Genomic DNA, 21630 nt, shown 5'->3' with positions numbered 1-21630 from the left:
CACAAATTGTTACCGGAGTTAAAGAGAAAAAGACCCCGGGAGGCGGGAGAGGCCCCGGGCGGCCGGGCCGGGGTGAGTGGGGGCTGCGGGGGGAACAGCGGGAGCGCGGGAAGCCGCCGGCCGCCATCTTGTGGCGGGGGGCGGCGGGGCCGGGCCGGGCCGGGCTGCTCGGCTGTGGCGGAGCCGGAACCGGCCCGGTCGGGCCCGGGGTCTGTGAGGGGAAATGGCGCCTTTGGGGTGAGGGGAAGCTCCAGGTCCCCTCACAGCCCGACCCTGAGCCAGGACGGGCCGGGCTCCGGGGGTCTCCTCCCCGCTGGGGGCTGAGGAGAAGCCCTCGGGCTTTCCTTCGGTTTAAAGCTCCCTGTTGGGTGGGGAAAGTGTTTTAAGGCACTGTAAAGGGGAAAGTCCGCTTTAAAGCTCAGCTTAGGACTCGTGCAGAAGAAACTGGAAGTTGTTCACAGGCTACGAAGCGAAATTATTAAGTATTTAGGGGTTTTGGGGTGGGTTTTTTTGCCCTTTTCTAATGGATCCAGGAGTTGAGAAAATCAGTGTTATCGAGCACAGGTCCCACCTCCAGATGAGGCTTCCTGGGGGTGTGAAAACTCCAGAATGTGTAAAAATATATAAATACAGACCACTAAATATTGGAGATTTAGCCGTGACCAGAAAGATTTAAGTTTTGAAAATAGAAACTTTTACATAAGGGAAATAAACGTCATCAAAGTTTCTGACAGCAAGTTCAAAGCTTAGAAGTGATGCTAACATGACTGTGAGCAGAGGGAAGAGCAGTGCCAGATAAATAGAGTGATAAACACAATACTTTATAAGTATTGATCAGTGCTTTGAGTAAGGATGGGCATGGGACAATATTAATAATGTTTGGTGCTCAGAAGAAAGGATTATGGCAACTTTATTGATGCTTGGTACCACAAGGAGTTGGATTAGATTTTTAATATGAAAACACTCATTTTGATTTTTTCAAATACTGCCCAGATAAGCTTATAAAAGAAATAAAATCATACACATGTTGGTCTGTTGTTGGGATTAAGGGATAAAGACCTCTGATCTTGTATGCCAAATTGCATAAGACCTCTCTAGTTTGTGCCTTATTAGATAATAAAACAGAAGCAAAAGAAGAGGGAATGGGCTGCAAACTCTTCTGACCTCACAGCAGTTAACAACAGTCTGACATTTGTGTCAGTGTTTTGCTTCCCCACTCTTCCTTGTCCCATATATTTCGATTACTTATATATTTTTGAGGCTGGAAATGGTCTTTCTCTCAGTATTTATACTTGGCGGTGCAAGATATGTAATAATAAGCAGTAAGAGTCCCCAGGGTAATTTGCTGGATTGTAGTCTTATAAAGTAATTACAGATACAATTAAAACAGAAGACATTTTTGGCCTCTGTGCTCTAGTTTTGGTCTGAAATTGATTGTACCTTGCATTACAAATAATCCTATTAAGGCTGAATGCCCGTGAAACAAATTGTAATTCATCCTGAGCACAGGGGTGGAAATGGAGCCTGAATTTGAGCTGCTGACTACAAGTGGGTACAGCTACTGGGCAGATTGTGCAGGGCCAGTTCCATTTTTCTTGGCCAGAGTTAATTTATCTTGCCATTGTGGTTTTTATTGCCATAATAAGTAAGTTGCAGTAGGGTGAGTGGTTACAAGCAGATGTGCTCTGCAGAGGACTCCTGACCGACTGACTTCTCGGGGCCCAAGGTTGTGTTTTCTTTTCCTCAGCCATTCTGTCTATTCATTTTACCACCAGTTCTTTATTTACAGGAATTTTAAGTCAGTAGCAGGAGCTCGGGTCTGCACTGGTCATTAAAAGTAGCATCTCAGATTCATTTAAAACAGCATCTGCAATTTTACTTCATGTTGGTTGGCTTAAAAGTTTTATCAGCAGGAAGTCTGGCTGCCTTGTCTCACTTGTCTTGCTTCTGTCTGCGTACAAAACTTCTAGTCCAAACACCTGTAGGTCTGGTGATGTATGCCATTGGCAGGGGAGATGTGAATTTGAGGGTAAAGCCTCAGTATAACCTCCTTGTCCTTTTCTGTGTCAAGGCTGCAGGTTTTTTAGAGGTGAGAAGAGCAGCAGTGGAGGAGATCAGATCCTCCCAGGGTGGAGGTGGTGATGGATGGAGGTGTGGATGTCATCTGTTCAGCCCTCTTGTGCCAGCCCCTGCCTCACCTCTGTTCAGGAAAGGGTTTTGGAGGCTTAAGTCCCATTATCAGAATTTCACGATTTGAATATTGGGGAAATGCTGTTAAACTGGGTCGGAACCAGACTGAACCACAGCAGTGGTTACTCTGGACTTGGCCCTCTTTCTAAGGAATAACAAGGTGGTTCCTGAGTTGTAGTGTCAGTTCTTCTTTCCCAGACACCATTCCCTCTCTCCCATAGTTTATAATTCTGAATCTAATCCAGCCTTTTTTCCAAACCCTCTAGCTGTTGCCTTGAGGTGCAGAGGAGGGAGGCAGGTAGCACAGTGGGGACAAAATTGAGATCAGAGAGTGGGGGTGAAGTGACCAAATATTTGGTTGTTCATGAGGGCTGACAGCTCTGACACTTGGAATTAATTAGCAGTGGAGGCAAACATTCATCCCACCAAACCCTGTCCTTCCTAATTAGCAGCCCTGGCTGGGCTCTGCAGGGGGGGTTGGGTGCATTTGGGCTTTTCTAAATTTGGCAGTTCACTTTCCAGAGAGATGGTTCAACTTAACTGCAAAATACTCCATCTCCAAGCAATGGGTGGTTTATTACTAGGTTTAGCATCTTTTGGCTCATCTCTTGTTTGTTGGGATGATTTTTTGTTTGTTTGTTTTTTTGGTTTGGTTTGGCTTTGGTTTTTCTAATTTCTGACTGAATCCATCTAACTGATGGGATAAAAGCATGGCAGCTCTAAGCAAACAGAGGTAGATGCTCTATTCATGAACCACAGGGGATTTGTTTTGGTAAGCCTATTTATGCTGTAGCTTTTAAACCAAACAAAACCTGATTTAAGCAAGAAACCTGAAGGTCAGCAGCAGCAGCAGAGTTCACTCTTGGCTGCTGGGGGGCAGATCAGAGCTTCCTCCTGTGCTGCTGGTGGCATTGCAGGGCAGGGCTGGGGTTCCCTTGGCACATCAGATGATCCCAGGCATGGGAATAGTCACAGCCCTGGGAAGTCGTGTGGCTCATCTGTCTTTTTGGTGTGGGGTTGGTGGAGAGAGAAGTTTTGGAAGGCTTGCTGGGGTGTGCTGTGTTTTCCAACCTGCATCAGAATGGGTTTTCAGATGTTACAGGGCAGCTCTTGTAGCATTCCTGCTGCTCCCTCTCTTTGTGCTCTTTGTCTTTCTGTACTTGCTAAAACTTCTGATGGGAAAGGGGGGATTGAAGCTGGGCTTTTTTTCATACTGCCTGAAAAAATACTTTTCTGGGTTTTGTTTAATTAGTTCCTTGACTAAACCTTTCACTTTTCAGATGATTTTCAAGATAATTTTTGACCTAACCCTTTGTGCAGCAGTATTTTTGCAGTTTCTCATTGTATTTAACATCAAGAAGGCACGTGATGCTTAACTGAAAGAAGTTTGGATGTTTTTACATGGCCATCTGTGCCAGATTTTACTTTAATTCCTTCATTCTGTAGTAATGCTAAATCTGCAAATAACAATCTGCCAAGCTCTTTAGACAACAAATGCCAGAAGAAAAATCTGGTTTGCAGTTTTTGTGGCATGATTATGTACCCAGAGTATGGGCACTCGAGCTGGTTCTGCCTCTTGACTTCAACATCAGCTTCATCTCAAAGACAAGCCTCCACTTACTTGTATGCTTGAAGTTTGCTTCATCAATTCTGTGCTCTTTTTTACTTTCAAAATACTTGCCTTGCATTATTCAAGGTGAAACTCTTGCTGTTGGTGTCAGCATGACACATGAGAAACTTGGGAAGTACACACAGGTAGTTCTGGAGTTTAAAATCAGTCCTGTTAACACCAGCCATTTGGAGTTTAAGTAACCAGTCCTAATTATTCCCCAGGAAAGCAGGAGTATTCAGGAAAGAACAGTGTAGTAAAGTGGCTTCAGAACAGAAGTGAATAAAATAACTAGTGCAGAGATTTGACATCCCTTTAAAATGCCTTTCAGGGAGCCCACACCCAGCATGCAGCTGCTGTAGAAGTCAGAAATGTGGGAGGACAGCAAAACCTGGTGGGTAATGGCATGCTCCTCTCAATTGCTTTTGCTGACTACTTCCACTTTAAGAGAATGTTTGATTGCAGAATTAATTCATTGTGTCTTAGTTAAACATGTGACTGCTGTGACTGAACTTTTAGTTCTCTATTAGAAGAATATTTTTCCCCCCCAGCATTGTGTTTTTAATGTCACAAAATAGACTTTATCTTGAATGACAAATCTTACAGCTTCCTTACAGGCCATTAAGTTTTGAGTGAAAATAGTTCTGATTATGACTGATGGGAAGTATTTATATCTTGGATCTGTTGTTGTAGAAGATGGATCAGATGTAGAATGGCAGAAGTTCCAGTGTCTGGCCAGGGTCCCTCCTGCAGAGCTGCTTCTGAATGTGGCAGATCTTGTGATGTATGATTTCTGTGTGGCACCAGGTGAAGTTCACCAGTGTGTGCAAGTGCTGGAGTAGCTCCCAGTGGTTCCCAGAGCCTGGGATCAGCAGTGTCACCATTTTGGGCCTTGAAGGAGATATCCTGAGCCTGTGGAGTGCCAGGTTTGCAAAGGGCTTTGTCAGGTGCCTTCCCCAGAGCCACTGTTCTTCATGAGCAGGTGAGGAGCTGGGGACAAGCAGCTCAACACCAAATGCTCTTAATGCAAGCTCTGAAGATGGAGGTCAGATGTATTTCTGTTCCTCACTTTCAGTAAATCATCAGAAAGCACTGGACTCTGGACATGGAAGTGGGTTTTGCACTTCCTCTTGTGTTCCTCCCTGTCTGTTGGGTGTAGGTCAAGATGCTCTCCAGCTCAGCCCTGCATGCTTTGTTCAGCTCCTGCAGCAGAAAGGACAGGAGAAAAGCTGCTTCCTTGCTGGCTTCAGGATGTCACACAAGGGTAACCTTGGAAGGGCTGTGTTGGACAAATGAATATGGGAAACTCCAGAAAACCAAAGCAGTTTGATTTTTACAGTCCTGTGACAGAGCTAAGGTAAAAAGTGTTTGTTTCTCCTCCATTCCAGCCCATGCTGCAAGCCCAAGGCATCCCTCTTAATTTCGTCAACCATTTTCCTCTTTCAACCAATATTTTCTTTATTTTGTAGTTAAAGTTTTCCCTGTCTTTTCTTTTTTTCTTTTTTTTTTTCCCCATCACTGACATAGTGAAAGCACTTAAGTCTTCTTCACTGTTAAACACTTGCCAGTGGCTACTAACACCTCTCTTGAGGCATTGGTATGGTTCCATTGCAGGCTCTGAAAGTTCATTTCATCCCTGACTGATGAGGTTCCTGGAGGTGAGGCTGTTTTCTTTTTCTAATGGCATTAGTTCAACCCTGCAAAATATTACTTGCCCGAGGTGGGTAATCACTTTTGATGGGTTAGAAAAGTAGCATCAGTCATCATCATAGCAAAGGACAGGCAAATGATTTTTGTGTCTGAACTGGTAAGTGTTCAGAGCAGTTCCTGAGATCAGATTGGTTGTGCCCTGCTAGAAGTCATGGATTATTTTTTTTTGGTTCTGTATAGATTGCAGTTCAGTTCTCTGCTAACACTGTAAGAGTAACTGGCAGATCTAACACCTTGGGTGTCAGACACTGCTGCCAAATCTCACCAGAAACTGGGGATGCTCAGAGCTCTGCATGCCAGCTCTCTGACTGAACTCACCAGCTTTGCTAGGTTTCCCATTCTGTTTTGGGGAAGAAAGGTGATTTGTAAGTCAGTTATTCCCAGAACAGCACAATATCAGATGGTTTTCTTCATGGCAGCTGCTTCTCAAATGTAATTTTGCCTCCTGGTACATGGAGCCTTAGCCAGAAGGGCTGTGAACTTCACTGTTGTTCCTTGATTTACAAGCTTTGGGTTTATTGCACCATTGCCTTTCTCACATTCACCCTTGTATAAAGAAACTGAAATCCTCATGCTGTTGGATGTCAGCCTCCCAGCATCTGAAGTGGGGTTTCTGTTTTAATGCTTCTCTTCCCATTAGGTCTGATGGTGTATAAGGTAACACAGTGAATCCCCATCCACCCATTTAGCCTTCCCACTTTTATTTGTTTCTAAGAACTTGCACCTTTTTTTTCTTTCATTTAATTATTTGTTTTTTGCCAACTGAGGCAAGGTGGATGTTAAAAACCAAAGCCTAGTTTTCTGCACTACTGAGGAAGCAGTTTCCCAAGGCTGCACTGTGGTTCAGTGGCAAAAGTGAGGTAAAACCTGAGTATTTCTGACCTCCTCTGTCTGTGGATTCCCTGTGTAAAGATAAAGCACAGAGGTCTGGGTTGTAGCTTATTAATTATGAAGCAGAACCTCTGCCAGCCTGGTAGTCATTTATCATTTCATAAATCTGAATCTGCAACTTGGGACTGAGCTGAGTTTTGCTACATCTTCTTTTGCATGGATGTTTCTGGGTCTTAAAATGTTAAAGCTGAGAAGCCATCACAAATATGGACAAATGGGGAACATTCCTGCCTGACTATGGCTCTTCAGAATGTTTCAAGTTAGTTTCTGCTGTCTTTTTAATGGGGCAGTTTGCTTGCTTTTATTGGGCTATCGTGGTTTTATTATAGATTTTACTGATAGGGAGCATTATAAGAAACGTAATTTCTTTATTATATTTTTCTAGGGGTTTTACTAGATTTATAAAATGGAGAGATGAAAAAGGCTCATTATTGTAACAGGTCTTCTCTGGGTACTACCAGATTATTTTCTCCATTGTGATTTTTGACAGTTTTCCTGACCCAGTTTTAAATAAATTCTACAACTTAATCACTTTTGTCTCAGTACCTTCAAACCCCCTTGTCCCAGAGGGAGCTCTGTAAATAGTCCTACTGTTCCAGCTTCTTTATTTTTAAAGCCTGAATGCAAGAACAACATCTAAAAAGTGATGGGTTTGCCCTTGCTGAAACTGGTATCAGCGTGTTGCCTAAACCCACGTTTTTATGGATATAAAGGGGACATCAAATATTAATGTATGCTGAACCATCAGCTAGGGTCAGTATCACTGCACATGAGACTTCTTTAGTGGGATTCAGAGGATGGTGGAAGCCCTGGTTCTGTGGTTCCATGCAGTGCTGGTGCTGTTCTGTGTCCGTCACCAGGGACACCAGCTCCAGATGTTTGGGTCTGTTAAAACCAGGGGAAGCTGTGGAGGCTTCTGCAGCTCCACTTGGCTCCCCTTTTCACCCTCCTGACTTGCTCTGCCTGGCCTGTATGCCTCTGATCTTCACAATTTATACAGGATTGTGAGTAGCTGGAATTTTAACTTTTTTGGGGGGAAAAAAACCCAAAAGAGCTCCTCCTGCCAGGGTTGGGTCGCGATACCTAAAGATGTTTGGTATTGCAAGGTGCAAACATCTGTCCCACTTTTGACCCAGTGAGGGTAATTGTAAAGAGCTGTGATGCTGGGATGAGAGCTTTAGGGCTTCTCAGACATCATATATTATCCTGTATCAGACCTGTGGGTTTGCCTTGGGCTGAATTAAACTGAACACTCCAGCTCTAGGTAGGTCTGGCATGGGGAAGGCGTAGACTTGTTGAGTTGTGCCCTAAGTGCTCAGCAGTTCATAACCTGCCCTGGATCTTAAGGCACTTTTCAGTGCTGAAAGAGAGAAACAGATCAAGCACATAGTCCTGAGGTGGTACTCTCTTACTCTGGAGTTTAGAGCTAGAGGTGACCTTGTTGAACTCCAGCATTCAGGTGTCCCTGGGCAGCCCCCCACAGTCTTCACCCCCAGGAATGCCGTTAGACCTGTCCGTTGGGCTGTGCTTCTTCCAACTTATTACCAGTGGGTTTGTTCAGCTGGGAGAAAATTAGTAGAGCTAACAGTTCAAGGGAAGGTTGTGAAGCTTTTAATTTTTTTTTTTTCCTTTTTTTTTTTTTTTTTTTTTTCTCCTTAAGTGAGCAGTTCTGTTCCCAGATTGAAAATATTCAGGTTACCTTTGAAGGACAGGAACATGCAATTAATTTATGGCCAGTGTTTGATTAATTTCCTTCCCAAAAAGTGTTGAATATGAGGAGCACATATAGCAGTGTGGCTTTTAGTCGAGCCTTCTAATGGAGCCCATTAGTTTATTTGCTGGGATGTGAAATGCTTAAACTTGTTAAGATCTTTATGGCATTGCTAGCTTGTAGCCTTGATGTGCCAGCAGTGGAAAGGGACCTGGCAACAGCCATTAGATGCTGCTGCTCCCCCCCAAGGCTCTGCAGACATGTCACTTGTAGATAGTACATGAGTTTGTGTATATATATATATATATAATAGGTATATACATAGATACTTGTGGTTCTGTAATTTTAAATCTTGGTATTCCTAACACCTGGACCAAAGCTCCAACTGAATTCAGAGTCCCAAAGGCCTTGCCAGGGAATTATAATTAGCAAAAAAGATCAAATCAATGTTAAAACTTACTTGGTTTATCTTTTTGCTCTCAAACTGCACCTATGCTTGATGCTCTTAACTTTCCATTCATGGTTACATAAGTATCATGGGCAAAAAGCAAGTCTGGTGTTGTTTCCTGTCTTTTAAAAACAGTTTACTGTTCAGAAAAGCCTTTGTGAAGTGTGAGCAACAGGCCTGATTCTTCTGTGCCTCTTCTTTTTTTTTTTTGTTTTGTTTTGTTTTGTTTTGTTCTGTTTTCGTACCATAGTTTTCTTTATTAACATTAAATAAAGAGCCCAAAGACTAAGCAGAAAGATGGAACAGGATGTCTTGGAGACAGATGGCATCAGCATCCCGACAGCAGACAGCGAGATAGTGAATGCCTTAGACTGGAAAGCCGGCATTGGTACCTTGCCTGGTAGCAACATCCAAGTAAGAACCCAAGGAACACAATCCCTGAGCAGCCCCCAGGTGTTTGGCACTGCAGAGTATTTGCAATCTATTCTGGAGTTGGCAAATTAAAAGAGAAAGCACTTGCTTTTAAACAACTGGGTTGGCATCACCAAGGAAGTGGTGAAGTTTTAGTCGTGTTTCTGAACGCCTGGGTGACTCCCCTTCCCTCTCCCCTTCTCATTTCTTGCTCAATTGATTTCTAAAGGCAGGAAGTATTTTAAGTAATTGTTTTCTGCTAATAGAAGTTATGGGCCTGATCTTCCTAATTCTCATCGTGGCCATACAGCATACTGAGGCAAGAAATCCCATTAATTTTAGCCCAGCACGAGAAACAAAATCTGCCTTTCACAGAAAATGTCTCAGTTTGTGGGGTTGAGTCTTTAGGTTCTTTGCACATCAGTGATTCTTTTTTGCAGCTTTTTACAGCAGTGTTTGTCTCATGTATTTACAGTAGTGACAAATACAGCTCTTGTGGAAATCAGAAGGAAGATGTGCTGGTCACAGGCGTGGTGTTACTATGTCAGAGGAGGGAGGACAGTGAGTGTCTGTTTCCAAAATTACCTTCAGCTGCTGTTTCAGTTCGATTGCAGTTCTGATGGCTGAAAAGGAATACACAAAATTGCCCTCAAGCCTGCAAGTTCTGAATTGCTGTGAGGGGGAAAAAAATCAATTCCAAGTGAAATAAATTGGAGCAGAAGGGACTTGAGAGCTTTGAAAAATCAGATTGTTGGGATCACATCAGAGATTCAGAATCAGGACCCCCACTTTGTGAGTGTTGAGTCTTCCCCTTCCTCCCCTCCTCTTCCCTTTGTGCAGAAATGACTCTGACCCCACGCAGGCTCCCAGGAAGATGCTTCTGCCACAAATGGTGGATGAACTTGAATGCTTGGAATGTTTTGAGATCAGTGGTTTACACCCCTGTAAAACTGCCATGGAAATGGGTCCACTGGCTTTCTAGGAGATCCTTTGGATGATTGTTTTGCAGTGGCCTAACTTTTACCTTGTATTTAACCAAAGGCATTGTACTTCTGTTTAGAAGAGCTCAGCAATGTGTTGCCACAGGTTTTCTCCTAACCACCAGGAAAGTCCCTTTGCAGGAACAGCTTCACTTGTGTTGATTCCTCATAATTGTAGAGAATGGAGAAAGCACCATGTTATTTATTAGACTGAAAGGCAACAAATAATTTTGTATTTTGTATTAGATGGTCAAGTGTAGGGGCACTGAGTAGCAGGGTTAGTGAGTGTGGCAGAAATGTCTGGCTGGGACATGACAACTTTCTCCACAGGAAGCCACTTCATTCTTAAGATGCCAGACACTTTTTTTTTTCCAACAGAAATGCCAAACACTTCTCTTGTTTTGCTTTTGCTGTTTATTCTTTCCCCCTCTCTTTGCATGCAAGATGTTTCCTTAGCTTCCTTAAAAATTTCTCAGGAAGGATGGTGGAGGGTTTGTGTTGGCAGACACGCAGCATGGAGCCCCTTTGTGTAAAGGAAGCTGCAGTCCTGGTAGCAGCCCAGTTAGGCATTTCCAGAATTCAGGAGTCAGGGATATTGCCTTGAAGAGTTTCAGGTTGAAACTGGAGGTGTCCTCCATGGATCAGCCAGCATCAGATCAGACTGGTGTTAAAGGTGCTCATTGTTTTTCTAACACAAACTGAGTTTTTACAGGGCCTGAGCAGAGCTTCCCCAGTTCAGTGGCTGCAGGTGCACCATGAGATGGTGAAAGGAGGGCAGAGCTCTGTGCTGGCTGCACTGGGTTGGATTGAATAGGGACTGAATTAGTATGCAGGAGTGGCTCAACCCCAGAGACTATCTGCTCATACAAATGACTTTATCACCTTTCCCCACCTCCAGCTGCAAGTCTGCTTTGCACTCACTGTGGCACTGAGAGCTCTGGAGATGCTCCTTCCACTGACCTGCTGCTGCTGCTGCTGAGCTGTCCTTAGGGACCCTTGGGATCTGCACCACTGTGCTGCTTCTCTTCTGGCACTTGAGGAAAGGGAAGGGCTTCTGCTCTGAACTAGATGGTCTGCAGAAACTTGGACCACTTAGAATTATCATTTCTTTGAAATGGTTTTGTTTCCTTTCGTGATGAAATAAAAATGATGCTTTGTCTCTTCAGGGCTACAGAGGAAGCAGTGAGCTTTTTAGAAGCAAGTCCAGCATCTTTGAAGCTTTAAGAAATACAGGCTTCAGATAAAAGGAAGGGAAAAGAGGGCAGAACAGTTGGAACAAGGCTTTGATAGGGTGCTGGAGGCAGGATCCTGAGCCCAGGAAGCATGCAGTGGAGGAGGAACAGTGCTTCTCAATGCAGTGAGCAGCCCTGCTTCAGAGGTGAAGCAAATGCTTTAAGAGTGGGTGTAGCAGGTTTGAGTGAAAAGCAGATGGCTGAGAAAAGGTCTCGAACTAATGAAGTGCTGTGAATAAAAGCTTTGGAGCAGAGCTTGCAAATGCACCTCACCTTTGACTTGTCTCTTTCTTTCTGGAGCTCAGTAGCTCTGGATTGCAGACAGTAACCAAGATAAAGGAGTGAGGAATCTTCAGAGCTATTTGCTCATCGAAAGGGGAGTTTAAATTTATGTATTATTAATTAATTTATTTTACTCAGTTGCCTTTGCAGATTGGGACTAATACAAGGTGCACATTGCCACTATTTGGCACATTTTAATAACTTTCTCTGGCCCAATGAAAGGTACCTTCATAGCCTAAGAAACTTTTTTTAAGCTTCAAGGATGAGAGTCTCTGAAATCTGCCACATAGCATTCCTTTTCCATAGCTCCACCATGGTGTGAGCACTTTGCTGTGTGTCTTTTCTTGTTCTGCAAGAGCTGAATTTGCTCCTGGCCTGCAGCAGGACAGGCAGTGTGTGTCTGTGTGTGTGTGTGTCTGTCTGTGTCTCTGTGTGTCTGTGTCTGTCTGTGTCTGTGTGTGTGTGCAGGGAGCAGGGGATGGGGGAGAGTCACCTACCCCAGCAGCTGATGTCTTGAAGGTCAAAACTCAGGCAAGGTGGGACTGGGAGCTATGACATGGTGTCTCCTGGCTGTACTGGTCCCTGTCACCTCCCTTCTTGCTCTGCCTGTTGCTTGGTGGGTGTATTTCCAGGTTTTTCAGAAGCAGTTGGTTTGGACTTGAGGCTCTCCCCTCTTGCCTTGGATCAGGGCCCCACCGAGGCTTTCACAGCTGAGTGGTCCTGTGCAAGGAGGAGCTTGTCAAAGGAAGGAAAGGTTTGGTATTTCTCAGTTCCTGCTCTTCCTCAGCAGCATTGCCTTTGCCTATCCCCACATTCCTCTGCTCCTTTGGGAAGTTCTTTTCCCACCAGCCCATCAGGTGTCATTGCAGAAGGGTTGAGAACCTCTGGGCTCTTGCAGCTCCAGATGCTCCCTGTGTTCATGCAGCCCTGGGGGTCTCAGGGCTCTGAGGTCTTTCAAGCCCCTCCAGCACCAGCTGGAGAACATTTGGGACAAATTCTCCTGTGGAACGTGACCTTTCTGTCAACAGCTGGGTGATTCCTGCTTGCACTCAGATTTTAGGGAAGTTGTTGTGTGTGGTAACTGCAGTAAATGGGATGGTGCTTTGTTGGATGAATTTTAATCATCAGAGCAGAGTTTGGGTTAAACTGCTTTTCTGAGGGTATTTTTTCTGATGTGTTTGTCTGAGGTCCATGTTTTGTAAGAGGAGCCCATCCAGAGCAGGTAGAATTAATGTTGCTTTCCTTCCTTGTCAGCAAAATGTATCATTGGGGTTTTTGGGGGGTCTGTTGGTGGCATTTTGAGAAAGAATTATGTTGAGTATTTCTCACATTTACTGTTACTTATTTCTAGTGCTTTTTAAAGTACCTTCTGCCATTTCTTTTTCATCCCTTACCTAGTTGCTCCTCAGGGAATCCTATTGCTGCCTGTCCCCTTTCCTGGCCCTTTTACTCCTGGTTATTCTCTTGCTTTCTTCTCTTACCTGCAGTTCTGTTTAAATGAGTTTGGACTGCTAGAAATCATTACTGAAGCAGAAGCAGAAGCCATAAAAACTCTTTCAGCCTCTGCAGTAAATGCCAGCCCAGCCAGTTTTGCTCCTGCTGCTATCAACTCTTCTGCAGCCTCTAGCACTGGTTTGGAAGGTGAGCTTATTGCTGGGAAGGGAATAGACAGTTTTTTGAAAAAAATCCTCTAGAAACAGGTCTAACAGAAGTGTGTGTTTGAGTGCTGCCTGGCACAGTGTGTGCTGTGAGTCACTGTCTCATTTCAGATATTTTCAGGGAGTATTTAGAATGAATGTAGTTCCTGCATAGCCAGAACAGTACCTGGCACAGGCATTGTGCTCACCTCTGTGGAAGGTAAGTGGGGTTACAGAAACCATCTGGGCTGATTTATGGATGTGGTCAAACATCCCTCTCATGCTGAGTTACAACTTTTGTCCTGGGAACGTTTTAAGTGGTGATTCTGGGAAGTTGGAGCCTTTTCTTTCTTGGGCAGTGGATCAGCAATAACATCAGTGTTTCTCCCCAGCACTGTCACGACAGCAATTAAGTCTGCATCTCTATTAACCAAAACTGCCTGTTCTGGAGCTCTGGGACCACAATGGTCTGGTTGTTTGGACTTTATTAAACACTCTCAGCTTCCAAACCAGAGTGGTTACACCCACTGGGAAGTGTCAAGAGCTCTGTGCTAACTCCTGAAGGATTCTTGGGAACTGCTTGTGATGCTGTAGCCCAGGAGTGCCCTGGGGCTGTACTGAAGGTGCATGAGGCTGAGCTGCAGGACTCTTTGGTTTACTGGCACAGCTGGGCCTTAGCTGATCACTTCTGGGAGCAATGGGAGCCCCCAGAGTGATTCCTTTCTCTGGTTGGGTGTGTGGAGGCAAACAGGATGGCACAGTGCTGTGCTAACCTGGTGTTCCTGGCTCAGGATGAATCCCCAGTAGTGTAAATTATCTTGACAACACCTTTAAGAGTCTCCTCTAACCAGGCTAACAAGAGTTATACTATTGGCCATCAGGGTTATGGGGGCTCCAAGGCAAAACATAAAGGAAAAACAGTTTTGACAGGATAATACAAGGATGTTACTGACATGCATATCAGTGTAATGGGCATGAAATAGGAGTTCTTTGCAGACCTGCTTGCTCTGCTTATCCAGAAATCAATTGCTCAAACCAGGACATTTATATGATAACCTCTGAGCTCTTTTAACTCCACTGGGTTGGTTCAGCTTCTCTATGATAAATCTCTAGTTTCCTTTGGTGAAATTAATCCCTGATTCAGTAGATCTCCCTCAGAAATGTGCATGAGTGTGTTCACACGGTACTGATGGAGACCAGTGCTGGGGAGTGAGTGCAGTGAAGAGCTCTGATCCCAAGAGTACCATGAAGCACCACCTGAGGTCACACCATAAAGATGCTCTTTAACTGTGACGGCACAGGGATCCCTTGCTAGGGTTGCCTGGTGCCTTGTGCTAAGCCAGATCTTCCAAGGTGGTGGCAGGAGACTTGAGAATTAGTTTGGGACACACAAGATACCACGGGAGGGCAGCTGGAGAGTGTTCAGGGGCTTCAACATCACCAGTGTGTCCTGGTGCAGTAACTGGAGGGAACTTGGGTAAGGTTTCCTGCAGCAGTACAGGAAGGGCTACACTGCTGCCTTCATACATCCCTGTGGAGAGAACTTTGAATTCCTCTCCTCATGTTGCCAGCCTGGACAAGTGTCTGCCAGTTGGCTTTCCCCAGAGTTTTGATGGAACTATTTCTGTTTTCGGGTAGGAAGGCTTTGTACCTGTCTTCCCTGCTGCCTTTTTTCATCTCAGATTTCATTGTAAGCCCTTACAGACATTCTCTTGCACTCCTGCTGGTTTTGGGTTCTTCTCCTTGGCTGTGTGAGCTGAGGAGCTGGTAATCCATCAGGTGAAGAGCACCAAGCACTAAGAATCTTTCACCCCCCCTGTGAGCCCTGTGTGTTCTGTAGATCAGTGTGACTTCTAATCCAGCAGAGCTCTTCAGGCACTCTGGGTTTTTGCAGATTTTCCCTGTTTTGTCTTTTCTCTGGTCCCTGATGGCACAAGGAGAGACTTCTGGTTGTGATAGAAGGAGGTGTGAGTGCCCTCTGTGTGTAGGCAGCCCTTCTGCTTTCATCCAGGACCATCTGACATCCATGTCAGGGACTACAGGGAATAAGCAAATAAAAAGGGAAAATATCAGTGTCTTCAGATGGGTACAAGAAGACAAGGGAAATGGCTTTAAACAAAAAGCAAAGTGATTCATCTCAGTGCTTTGGATTGGTGTTGTGTGGTGTGGTTTGGGTTTTTTTTTTTTTCTTTTAAAGTGTTTAGTGGTGCATTCACAAATGGATTGATCAGAGCAGTGCACGCAAACAGTGCCACTAAATGCAGAACCCCCCCTGCACCACTGGCGTGTCAGGTTACTTGAGCAAAGGATGCATGGGGATCAGTGTAGATGCCTGGTCATGAAGACCCCTGCAGTTGTGCTTTGTTGAAATATTAAGCATAAATTAATTTGCACCAGGAAGAGCTCTATCATAGGAGAAAGTAAACATTAATGATATATTGGAGTTATTCCTAACATTTTCACGCTTCCATTCAGATGAAAGATTGATATATATCCCTTGCTAGATATAGAAATAATTGTTTCTATTCTCCCATCAATAATGTGCTATTTTTAGAGGCAACCTATGAAGGTTTTTCATACATACAAAGTATGTATCAAGCTGGGAAATTTTAAACTCAACCAAATGTATTAAAAGTATCCAAACAAGATGGACTTGTTTGGCATTGGTCTTTCAAGTTTGAGGGTTACTAGGAATACAGAAATATAAAAAGTTTTGTGATTATGTGCTTGAAATTATATCCTCCTTTATCACTTTTACAAGGCTTCTCCAAAGTTATAATATTGCCAATAAAGAGTTTTTTTCTTTAATAAGGTGGAACATTCTCTCCATTTGCCAGCACACAGATAATAATTACTTCCCTCAGAGTGGGCTACTGAGGATCACTTAATGGAAGTTTGTAAAAGACTTTGACAGAACTAATTGCATGAAAGGTGCTTTAATATTTTAATTGAAGAGTTGTCTTTTTCTGCAGTGCTCAGAGAAGACGAGCCCCGTGCTGATTTCCAAACCTGTGAACAAATGGATTGCTTTGAGAATGGAAAGTTCAGTTCTCAAACGGGCTCCCAGCAGCACAGGGACAGGTAAAGAAACTCCACATTCCTCCTATTCTGTTACAGATGTTTAAAGAGCACACTGTGTTAGAGAAGATCCTCAGTGCAGGTGTTCCCATGGCCTGGCTGAGGCTCCCATCCCTGGCAGAGGAAAGCTCCTCTCAGGAGCTGTCTCCTCATTTCTCTGCCCAGCAGGGAAATGCTGGTTGTGTGCTTGATGCCTCAGTTTCCCATCTTGCTACAAATAAGGATGATATCTTAAATTTCGGTGGAGTTGTAAAAAGGGAAGTTTACCAAGTAGCTGCTTCAGTGGTGAGAGCTGTGCCAGTCCTCTGGAGTGCTGTGGAAAGAGGTGGATCTGGCAAATCCTGCAAAGAGGATTCACTTCTTCAGGTGCTCAGCTCCGGGCATCCTAAAGAGGTGCAGAGACATATGGGAATACTGCAGGAGTATTGTTGCAATTTTAATTTGATTTTGTTCTCAATTTTGGATGTTTGGTGATACCAGAGACATTCCAGATGATTGCAGAAACAGGGGGAGTAGTAGAAATCTTAATACCAGCAGTGGCTGTCAGATGAACGAGGCTGGCAGACCTGTCAAACGTGTCCGAAAGAAGAGAAGACTGCTGCTGGAGTCTGAGGATGAGGAGGAAAATGCAGATGAGGATGAGGTAAATGAGGCTGCATGTATTTTCTTTAAAGAGAGCTGTGAAGAGCAGGGACCATTCTGTGTCTCACATTTCACTGAGTGATGCAAACTGAGCTGAGGGAGGTGAGACTGGTCTGGGTCTGATCCTGATTTACATCAGAAATGAGAATATCTGTTCCCAAGTAATGAGAATATCTGTTCCCAAATCAGATGGATAAGGAGCTCATGTCAAGTCCAAGTCAGGATTTCAGACTGGAACTTTATAGGTGTAGTTACAGCCTTGTGCACTGTATTTCACAGTAATAAAACCACATACCTCCAAAAATCCTTTATCTGACTACAGTCAAGTACTGTTACGTGATACTGAAGATGAGTGTCAGACCTCAGAGTCTGATTGCTTTTTATTATGTACTTGCATGTGCACTCATTGCAGGGCTGAAAACCCTGTATTAATGGTGGATGAAGAGAACCTCAGGCCTGACCTCATCTTTTCTTAATGATTATTAAGCATCTTACTGCCTTCAGGGGGCTCACGTTGTGCCAGTCCACACGCTGCTGCTGTGTGTGTATAGCATCTCAGGCCTCAACCATTTTATTTATATTCATGTGTCACACGTGTTTGTGTAGTGCAGAGACTGTGGGTTTGTAATGCAAGCTAAAACTTCTGATGTCATGATCAGTATAACTCCTCTCATGGCTCAGCATTTCCCTGGGGTGTGTATGTTTTCACAGCACTTATGTTTTCAGAAGCACTTGTGTTCTGTCTTTTCCCCCTTCCCCTCCTCCTCATTTGCAACTGCCCCTCTGTCTCTTCTGGGACGTGTTTGGCAAGGAACTTTGCATCTCAGATTTGGCCCTTTTTTGCCTTTTTTGGTGTGCTGGGGGGAATGGCAGCCCTGGGTGCACTAAACATGAGTTTGAAAATGCCACTGAAGAAATGTGACTGGCTTGGAACATGACACGGGGAGGCAACGTTTTTCTGGGATGTTCAGCTATGACTTCAGTTCCTTGAAGCTTCTGCTCTCTTCAGGGCTTCATGAATGATTCTTTTTCTGTGTCAGTTCCCTGGCACAGGGGGACATTAAAAGCCTCTGAAAGGAAAAGGCAAGAGGAGTGTTACAGCAAGGTTCCTCATGTGAGCAGTGAATCCTGCATTGCAGGAAGCAAATCCTGTGTGTTGTAATGGAGATTTTGGGCCCACGCTGCTCTTCAGTAGCCATATTTAAATGAACATCAGTAGCATATATTAAATAATTTGTAAAGCACTTTGGAATGCTGCAGGATCAGAGTTATCTATGTACCATACCCTCCTAATGTTCTTGCGGGGTTATTCAAAAGAAAATAATCCCAGCTAATAGTCCTGTTAGTTACATGTTACACCCTGACTGTACCTGCATTATGAGATGATCAAAGAGAGAGGAAAAAACAATATTGCTAAACTTCTTTTTAACATATCTGTGTCTAGGAGAAGAATAAATCAAATAATATGAAAAGCCGCAGAAACACTAAACCAATAAAACAAGGTGAGCTAAGCTCATAGTCTCTTTTCTTTAATGTTTATAGATAATTCTTTTTTTACTAGATATTATAAAGTGAATAATAGTAAACAGAAGAGGAAAGGACAGTAGAGCTCATTTCACATTCAGAATAGCTTATTAGGTACATAACCCTCTTAGCACATTCAGGCTGCTGCAGCATATTAGCAGGAATAAACTCAATTTCCCTGCATGATGGGCACAGTGTGGAGCATCCAGGGCACAGCCTGGTCCAAAGCTCACTGGAGACAATAAGAATCTTTTTTTTCCATTGACTTTGGAGAGCTGCATAGCCACAGACTAGAAATAGAAAATAAGTTGTAAACAACGTGATTGATGATAGACTTTGGCTTAAATGTATGAGTTAGCATACCTAAAGTGGGGGCAGGTTTTAATATGCATTTAAACCAAGATTTTCCATGTGTATGACCATGGTCCTCCTAGAATGAATCCAAGCACCTGCCCAAGTTGTTTTCCTCATCTGTGTGCTGGTAGCTGCTTCTCTAGTAGATGCATTGTGTATTAGAAGGTTATAGATATATATGCATGTGTATATATATATATATATATACTGAACAAATACTCATTTGGGTTTTCATTTGTTTTGTTTTAGGTTAATTTCAGCTGCAGTTACATGCCTCTGTGTTGTCTTTTAGTTTATATCTAACCACTGAATTCCTCTGTGAAATATCAGGAGGAGGAATTATTTTCCACAATTTAAAGTTATTATATCTTGTCCAAACATTACAGTGGCAGCTTCCCTTGGGCAGCTTGTCAGCAATTTTAAGTGCCACAATTCATTCGACCTGTGACATAATACTTTGTGTGACATATTTTCTTTTAATGAGAAATGAGCATGGTTTTTCCCTACTGCTGGAATTCAATACCTTTCCTCAAAAGTTGGGTCACACTGCCTCCCTTGGGGTACAGCAGCAAAACAGCCTTGACATGTACGTGGGAGAAAGAGGAGAGAGGGCAGAGCAGGAAGCACTGGAGAGAAACGTTCATTTTTCTCTTTTTTTTTTTCTGATTGCTTAGCTGTTCCTGGAAAGAAGAAGGTATGGAACTGGGTTTCCTACTTAGAAGAGGAACGGATGCCAGCTGCTCCCCTAAAGCTGTTCAGAGAGGTTGGCAGTTTTTTCAGCTCTCTTGCTATGTTTTTCTCAGGCAACTTCACAGAATTCACAGGGAGGTGGGTTTGGAGGCTGCCCTCAGCTCAGCAGTTGGATGGATGAGTTGTTTGGGTTCAGGCAGGCAGTAAAACCCCCACGTTTGTTTTCAGCCCTGAAGCACTGTGGAAACAAGCATCTGCACTGTGAGTCCTGCCCAAAACTGGGGTGTAAAAAATGCTGGTTGAATCTCACTCAGAAATAAATGACAGTTATGGGCTGTTTGGGGTAGTTCTGAATAAATGGGCTGTTGGCAATCTGCAAGTGATGTTGGAGAGGGACTGCTTAATGCCTTTCTTATGTCCTGTGCTTCATCCAGCACCCCTTCCAGCCTTCCTCTGAAGAACACTGCAAGCCAGTTAGCTCTGTGAATGCTGCAGGTTGTCTCAGTGGGACTCTGGATGTCTCTGGTGACTGTTAGGAGGGTGGGTGGAATTTGTGATCAGTCGTCTGATGCTTTGAAGGTGGGAGAGGATGATTTTAGCCTTGGTGAAGCTGCTTCTGCTCTCCAGTGCATCAGCCCACCTGAAAAGTTCAGCTCCCAGTCAGCTCTTCAAAGCCAAGGGCTGTTGGCACCTTCCAGAGTGAGATGAGAAGGGAAGCCAGGTGCCTGCACTGGATGCAATAAACCATTTGCAGTTCCACTTCAGATTTCTTTTAAGCCTTCTCTACAAATGTTTAATTTGGATTAAGATTGCAAATAAATGAAAACCACAAATGCTTTCTGGAGTGGCTGTGTAAATGGGCTCCAGACCAAATATGCCTTGTTCCTTTTACCTTTTGAAGATGAAAAGTTACCTTTTGGGAGAGTGTGGGCTCCTGACCTCCTGCTGACACAGGCAGAATGATTTTAGAGCTTTCCTGGCTCTTTGTTTTTGTCTCCATTGGGCTGTGAAGGGGATTCTTTTGTGTTTGAATAGAGCTGGTTTCTGCATCTGCTGAAAGATTTGTTCATAGCTCATTGCAGCAGCCTCGTGGTTCAGTGTTTTTGAGAGATTAATTAGAATAACAAGTAAATCTGAAATGTGGTGATCGTGCCATTATTGATTTCTGGAGCTGTGCCTGCCTGTTAAAGCAGCAATCATTTAGTGATGGAGTGTTTTTCTCTGAGTTGAAAACTTGAAGCCTTAAGTGTATCTAATGACTGCTCTGCAATAGATTTTTGCCTTTAAGAATTAAAAACAAATGTTTCCTTCTTCCCTCCTGCCTCACAGTATCAATCATTCCCACAAGGCCGAAATGGATTTAAAGCTGGAATGAAATTAGAAGGGCTGGATCCTGAGCACCCCTCTCAATTTTGTGTTCTCACAGTGGCTGAGGTAGTTGCTCTTCCTATCTTTGGTTCCCAAAGTCCCTTGGACATTTGGATTTTCCTCAATTAGAAGTATTGAGATAAGATAATAATAATAGAACTTTAAACTCCTCCTAACCATTAATTAATTAAAGTGGCAAGGAAGGAGCAGTGTTAGGTGGTTAAGCACCTGACATCTGAAATCCCACTTCATCTGAAATCCCAATGTCAGCTTTTTGCAATTGTCTCACAGTAGTGACCCTGGTAATTGCATGCAGTGAATAAATATGAAAAAACCAGTGCAGTCAGGCCCTAAGACTTAGTAAATATAAGCAAGCTGAAATGCATTTATGCTGCTTCAGTTCTGTGAAATCTGTGTTGATCTGGGATGGGCATAAATGTTCTCCTGATTCATTTCTGCTCCAGATTTTGCCAGACAGGAATATGTGCATGAGTGTTGAATAGGGGGCCAGTGAAGTTACACTGACCAGCTGTATTTTCAGCATGGAAACCATGAGATATAAACGAGGAAAAAGAAATATCCAAATACAGAATGAGTGTTTGATTGGTGTTTTTTCTTTATAACCCTTTATGGTAATCAGAGCTCCCCTCATTCTAGGTACAAGGGTACAGAATGAGATTGCACTTTGATGGTTACCCAGAGTGCTATGACTTCTGGGTTAATGCTGACTCCTCAGACATCCATCCTGTTGGCTGGTGTGAAAAAACAAGTCATAAACTGCTCCCTCCTAAAGGTATGAAAAAAATAGAATGGTGTGCAAGAATCCATAAATTCAGCTAAGAACTGGGTGTCCTGGCTCTGCTGGTTTCATTT

General features: G+C 43.7%; 1 protein-coding gene across 1 annotated transcript in view; it reads left to right on the top strand.

Annotated features, from left to right (window-relative positions):
* LOC103530805 (lethal(3)malignant brain tumor-like protein 3) overlaps positions 1-21630 on the top strand; it is a 49682-nt gene continuing 28052 nt past the window's right edge. The window contains 8 exon segments of the mRNA XM_030464509.1: positions 1-72; positions 16074-16182; positions 16660-16685; positions 16688-16822; positions 18266-18323; positions 19374-19462; positions 20719-20823; positions 21415-21550. Of these exon segments, the coding sequence (XP_030320369.1) occupies positions 16137-16182; positions 16660-16685; positions 16688-16822; positions 18266-18323; positions 19374-19462; positions 20719-20823; positions 21415-21550 (595 nt within the window). The 5' untranslated portion in view covers positions 1-72; positions 16074-16136.

The sequence above is a fragment of the Calypte anna genome, chromosome 23, assembly GCF_003957555.1.
Source record: "Calypte anna isolate BGI_N300 chromosome 23, bCalAnn1_v1.p, whole genome shotgun sequence".
Classification (NCBI taxonomy): domain Eukaryota; kingdom Metazoa; phylum Chordata; class Aves; order Apodiformes; family Trochilidae; genus Calypte; species Calypte anna.
The sequence above is the reverse complement of the archived record's forward strand: the minus strand, read 5'-3'. Positions and strand labels throughout refer to the sequence as shown.